The 6,333-nt window shown below is 59.5% G+C and overlaps 1 protein-coding gene across 1 annotated transcript in view; it reads left to right on the top strand.

Moving 5' to 3' along the window:
• The window catches only part of JUP (junction plakoglobin), a 9,480-nt gene extending 3,848 nt beyond the window's left edge, over positions 1 to 5,632 (top strand). The window contains 11 exon segments of the mRNA XM_031065063.1: positions 1 to 82; positions 471 to 615; positions 963 to 1,066; positions 1,981 to 2,319; positions 2,717 to 2,872; positions 2,995 to 3,114; positions 3,266 to 3,416; positions 3,509 to 3,630; positions 3,857 to 3,896; positions 4,421 to 4,588; positions 4,773 to 5,632. The exon segment at positions 1 to 82 is cut by the window's left edge and continues 9 nt beyond it. Coding sequence (XP_030920923.1) covers positions 1 to 82; positions 471 to 615; positions 963 to 1,066; positions 1,981 to 2,319; positions 2,717 to 2,872; positions 2,995 to 3,114; positions 3,266 to 3,416; positions 3,509 to 3,630; positions 3,857 to 3,896; positions 4,421 to 4,566 — 1,405 coding nt within the window. The 3' untranslated portion in view covers positions 4,567 to 4,588; positions 4,773 to 5,632.
• Positions 5,633 to 6,333: the final 701 nt, after the last annotated feature.

Below are 6,333 nucleotides of genomic sequence, written 5' to 3'. Positions count from 1 at the left end.
GCTGAACAAGAACAACCCCAAGTTCCTGCCCATCACCACTGACTGCCTCCAGCTTCTGGCCTATGGGAACCAGGAGAGCAAGGTGGGCTGGGGATCCCAGAGGTGTGGGGAAGGCAGGAGGGGGGTGGTTGCCCAACTTTGCACCTAAAAGATGTGCAGGAGGCAGTGGTGGAGACCCCCCCATCTCATGCATCCCTGGTGATGTGGCCAGAGCATTCCTGTATGCCAAGGGGCTGGAGCTCTGCCTGGTTTGTGTCCTGGCATGAGCTGGGGAATCTGGAAAGGGAGTCCTACACCCCAAACCTCCATTCTTCTTGATGTCCCATCCCTGAAAGTGTTCAGGATCAGGTTGGGCAGGGCCTGGAGCCACCTCGTCTAGCAGAATGTGCTGCTGCCTGTGGTGGAGGGTGGAACTGGATGGCCTTTAAGGTGCCTTCCAACCCAACCCATTCTGGGATTGTGTCTTGCAGCTGATTATTCTGGCCAACGGGGGACCCCAGGCCCTGGTGCAGATCATGCGCAGCTACAACTACGAGAAGCTGCTCTGGACCACGAGCCGAGTGCTCAAGGTGCTGTCCGTGTGTCCCAGCAACAAACCTGCCATCGTTGAGGCTGGTAAGAGAGGCTGGGGCACAGCCACAGGAGGAGGGGGAATGGTGGTGGCCGGGTGATGTGGCTGAGGAGGTGTCCTCCTGCATGGCTGTGGGATGGGCACAGATCTGCACAGCCAAGGGAAGCCTGTGCTGGCCTGGATTCCTGCTCTGCAGGCCTCTTAGGCATGTTCCTGTGTGGGCAGGATCCATCCTGGCTGTCCAAGAGCTCTTCACACACCACATTTGGCCTCTGTTGAGCCATGAGGCTGCTCTGTGTGCAGGAGCATCAGCCCAGCCCACCCAGCCCTGCTGCTGCTCCTCCTGCTGGGATGGCCAGGGCTGCTCACAGGACTGTCCCCTTCCCTGCAGGTGGCATGCAGGCACTGGGCAAGCACCTGACCAGCTCCAGCCCCAGGCTGGTCCAGAACTGCCTGTGGACCCTGAGGAACCTTTCTGACGTGGCAACCAAGCAGGTGAGACCGCAGGACCCCTGGCTGTGCTTTGGTGCCACATTTTGGAGCCATGTCCATGCCAGGTGCTGGGTGGCTCGTGCCAGGCTGAGTCCAAAGCCTTGTGTTCCCTGTTCCATGTGCCTGGCAGGGTGAGGGGATGCCCTGCTGTGCCCAAGTTACCCAGCAGCAGGGCTTGCCCTGCATCCCAGTGCTGCTCACTTGCCCGTGCCAGCTGGCTGCCAGCACTCCTGCGTGTCCCCAGCGCTGGGCCAAGGCCACCACGGTCACTCAGCAGTGCCACCAGAGTTTGTTTTGGCTCAGGAGCTCCATCAGCCTGTCCTGGGCTGGCTGCCTGCCCAGCTCCTGGGGGAGCTGCTGGCAGAGCTGCTGCCAAGGCTGTTGTGCCCACAGCCTGTGCAGAGGTGACCCCAGCCCTGCTCTGGGTCTGCTCTCCCAGCCCTTTGCTGCTTCCTGATGAGTTTTCCCATCTGCTGGGGCCGTTCCATGTGGATTAGCTCTGATGCAGCCTGGAAACTATTTTGGCTGTCATGGAACCATCCCTGGCTCTGATGACTGAAGGGTTGAAGGAGGATGTGGTCATGGCTCTTTAACTCTTTCCTGACCTGCTGCTGGCCAGCACAGCCAGGACTGGGGTCACTCCATCACTGTGTGGGGAGTGCTGGCAGGGGCATCAGAAGTGTGATTCCAGCAGGAGACATTAAACTCTGAGTGAAACTGCACATGTTAGAGTGGCTGGGGCTCACTGTGAAGGAGCAGCTCCAGCTGTGGAGGATTGAAAAGGAGCCATGGGGGGGATGGAAAAGGAGCTGTGTGGGAGTCAGGAGCACTGTGGCCCCCCCATCACTGCCTGCTGTGGGGCTGGAACTGGGTCTGGCTGTGTGTGCTGCTCCCACCTCCCATCCCCACCCCTGCAGGAGGGCCTGGACGGCGTCCTCAAGATCCTGGTGAACCAGCTGAGCTCTGATGATGTGAACGTGCTGACCTGTGCCACCGGCACCCTCTCCAACCTGACCTGCAACAACAGCAAGAACAAGACCCTGGTGACGCAGTCCAATGGGGTGGAGGCCCTGATCCACACCATCCTGCGGGCGGGTGACAAGGAGGACATCACCGAGCCAGCTGTGTGTGCCCTGAGGCACCTCACCAGCCGGCACCCCGAGGCTGAGATGGCCCAGAACTCCGTGCGCCTCAACTACGGCATCCCCGCCATTGTCAAGCTCCTCAACCAGCCCAACCAGTGGCCACTGGTGAAGGTGAGGGGCCAGAGAGGTGGTGTGGGCAGGAGGAGGCTGGTGCCTGGGCTGGAGAGGGCTCCTGGCTGCTGCTCTGTGGTGGGATGGGGTGCTGAGGGGGGCAGCAGCTGGTGCTGTGCACAGAGTGATGGTGGCTGCTGCTGCCACAGCCCTGCTCCTGGTGGGTCATGTCCTGGCAGCAGCTGATGGAGGAAGTGGCTTGTGCCTGCTGCTCATTGGAATTGGAGCTCAGCTTGGGGAGAGGGTGGATCCAGGGCAGTGGGAGGCTGAGTCAGCTGCACCACAGAGGGGATGGGGTGGGACACATGGGGAGGGGTGCAGCCAGTGTGTCTCTGGGGGAACACACACTGTTCTGATGCACAGTTGGGACAAATGGCTCCTTCCTCCTCCTCTCCAGGCTACCATAGGCCTGATCCGCAACCTGGCCCTGTGTCCGGCCAACCACGCCCCGCTGCAGGAGGCTGCTGTCATCCCCCGCCTGGTCCAGCTGCTGGTCAAGGCTCACCAGGACGCCCAGAGACACGCAGCTGCTGGCACACAACAGCCCTACACAGTGAGCACCCACCCCTGTGCCCCCAGCACAGCCTGGCACCCCAAAACCCAGCCCGTCCCTGGGGATACCCTGTGGCTGTGCCCTGGTGTGAGGGCTCTGTCTGAGCTCTTGTTCCCTGGCAGGATGGAGTGAAGATGGAGGAGATTGTGGAGGGTTGCACGGGGGCACTGCACATCCTGGCCCGAGACCCCATGAACCGCATGGAGATCTTCCGCCTCAACACCATCCCCCTCTTCGTGCAGGTCAGGGACACAGGGGCTGCCCTGGGCCACCCCCTGCCCGGCCTGCACGGGGAGCTGCACCCTGGGCTGCTGGCCCCACGCATCACGATGTGCCCAGAGCACGGGGGCTCCTTGCAGGCTGCTTCACACAGCTGCTGATCTCTCCCGACAGCTCCTGTACTCGCCGGTGGAGAACATCCAGCGCGTGGCAGCCGGCGTGCTCTGCGAGCTGGCCCAGGACAAGGAGGCAGCAGACGCCATCGATGCTGAGGGGGCCTCAGCTCCCCTGATGGAGCTGCTGCACTCCAGGAATGAGGGCACAGGTGAGTGCTGCCACACCAGGGGCTGTGCTGGGGACTCTCGTGGTGCTGATGCTGCCTGGCAGCAGGAGCTGAGGCTCTGGCTGTCCCTACAGCCACCTACGCGGCCGCTGTGCTCTTCCGCATCTCAGAGGACAAGAACCCTGACTACAGGAAACGCGTCTCCGTGGAGCTCACCAACTCCCTCTTCAAGCATGACCCAGCAGCCTGGGAAGCGGTGAGCATCCCAACCAGATCTGGATTTCCCTGGGGATGGCCCCGTGCTGCTTCCAAAAGCTGTTGGCAGCACCTCCAACCAGAGCTCGGACAGGAGGGGCTGTCAGACAGTGCGGGGTGGGAGGCAGATGGGCTGTGGCCTCAGCTCCTGGGGCAGGGCTTGCCACCACATGGCCCCTGAGCATCGTGGACATCAGTCCCTTCAACTGTGCCATCTTCTTCCCTAGGCTCAGAGCATGATCCCCATCAACGAGCCCTACTCAGATGGTGAGTATGGCACCAGCCCTCCTTGCAGGGTCCCCATGGGCTGGGGTCTGGGAGGGGCAGCTGCCTCGTGTCACTAAGCCAGGCTGGTTTTAAAACCTTTCTCATGTGGCTGTCAGTCAAGAGCCAGCCCAGTCTGGCAGGGATTGAGTGGGATGCTCAGCTTAGAAAGTTTGTGCTTTCTAACTTCCCCACGATTTGTTCTGCGTGTTAGTGTTCTAGGAGAGGAATCTGACGTGGAAAAACCCTTTGCTTCCTGCGAACCCCAGCTGAATGAGGCCAATCCAGTTTGCTGAAAGCAAAGGGTCCATGTCCCAGGACCTTCGGGGTGTCTGAGGTTTAGTTCTTTCCCATCTGGGAAATGATTTTGTGTCCCTATCCTGCCAGTCCCCATAGAGGGAGCACACACAGCTCGTACCCTTGGGCTAGGGGATGGTGGGACACTTTTACAGCACCACATGCTGCCCTGGGTGGGGGGAACAAGGAGGTGGCTGAGATCTGATGGGAGCTGAGGTTGCCACACTCAGAGCTGGACCCTGGTTACCGCCCCATGTACTCGGGTGACATCCCCCTGGACCCCATGGACATGCACATGGACATGGACGGGGACTACCCCATGGATGCCTACAGCGACGGTGTCCGAGCGCCCTTCGCTGACCACATGCTCGCCTAACCCGCCCACAGCCCCACACCAGGTACCTGCCAGCACCCCTGGCACCTGTGGCAGGGCTGCCTGGTGGCACCTGTCACCCTGGTGCCACCACGGGGTCCCTGGCTCTGTCATGGATCAATGTCCCCATCAGCTGCGGGCCCAGGGGGTCCCATGCTCTGCTCCCAAATCCCCCCTCGGTGGGTGACAGGAGTTCTCTGCCACTGCAGGTGTTCTCTCCATGCAGAAGAGGGTGGCCCCAGAGCTGAGCATTCGCGAGAAGGACTTGGGAGACAGAAGTGCCTGAGAAGACAAAACTTTTCCATTCCCACGAGAGGTTTTATTTTTCGATTTGTTTTCTTCGCTGTGGGTCTGTGGAGAAGGTCCTTCCTCCTGGGACTGCTTCGAGCACCTACTGCCACATCCAGCATCCAAGATACTGTTTCTGAAGCTTTAAAACACAAACCTTGCACCGTTAGTGATCTTTCATTGGCAAAATAGTCTTTTCTATGAATATATATTTCTTTTTTATTTTTAATATGGTGCCAACGGCTTTTGCCGTCTTTAAGTTTGTGCTTTCTAACTTCCCCACGATTTGTTCTGCGTGTTAGTGTTCTAGGAGAGGAATCTGACATGGAAAAACCCTTTGCTTCCTGCGAACCCCAGCTGAATGAGGCCAATCCAGTTTGCTGAAAGCAAAGGGTCCGTGTCCCAGGACCTTCGGGGTGTCTGAGGTTTAATTCTTTCCCATCAGCCGCTGGGAGCTGACTCTGTGTCCCTATCCTGTCAGTCCCCATAGAGGAGTGACTCCAGCATTAGGAACTGTGTCCTTGTACTGATCTTTGTTGCACATTTTAACCCCTTTCCCTTCTCTTTGGTGAGTGGTGTGTTTCCGTCCCCTCCTCCCTTATCTAACGCATTTTTTAAAAGAGGCTTTAGATCTGATGGTGGTTTAACACTCCAGCTGGAAAGGGATGGACAGCTACTGGAGTGTGGGTCAGGAATGGAAGATTTTATTATTTCTGTAAGTTGTTTTTGTATAGACCAAAGCAAAGAATAAAATAACCCCTGCAGCCCCGTGCTGCCCTGAGCTTGTTCTTCTGTCGGCTGGGGACGGTCCCTTGGGGCAAAACAGGGGAAGGCACAGCTCTCACCCTCTGGTGAGTCCCTCCATGGGCCAGAGTGATCCTGGAGAGCTCATTCCCATGCTTGGCACCTGCTTTGCCTGGATGTGGGCCCAGGCTGCCACAGAGCACGGCAGGACACTGGGGTTCATGTGCCATGCTCGGGACAGGAGCAAGCGGGGACAAAGCAGCAGGAGCCGGCCTGGGAAGTGGGACTGGGGGGAACATCCTGCCTGCCTGAGCTCGGTGCTGTGGCCACAGCCAACCCCAGTGCTCAGGGAAATGGAGCTGCTTCCTGCCACAGCCCGTGCCAGGACCTGCAGTGAGCAAAACAACAGCTGCTTTCCGGGCAGTCCCGGCAGAACCCAGGGCACTTCCCGAGGGCCATGGGGTTGGGGTGGCTCATGGGATGGGGGCCAGACAGCCCCTGGCCTGCTGCAGCTGCTGCCAGAGCAGGAGACAATCGGTGACAGGCCTTGGCTCCAGCCCTGTGTGCCTGGGATGGGGGTTTGGCTGTGCTGAGCCTGGACCCCACCTCGTGGAGCCCTGCTGTGGGTCACAGGGATGTTTCTGCTGTCAGAGCTGGCTGTCCCCAAAGTGCCAGCGCTCTGGAGATGCCCCAGAACATCTGCCCTAGGAGGGGTCGGGTCCTGCAGCCCTCCTGGAG

Source organism: Geospiza fortis, unplaced genomic scaffold, assembly GCF_000277835.1.
Source record: "Geospiza fortis unplaced genomic scaffold, GeoFor_1.0 scaffold415, whole genome shotgun sequence".
NCBI lineage: Eukaryota > Metazoa > Chordata > Aves > Passeriformes > Thraupidae > Geospiza > Geospiza fortis.
Note: the sequence above shows the minus strand (reverse complement) of the source record. Positions and strands in the feature narration are given on the sequence as shown.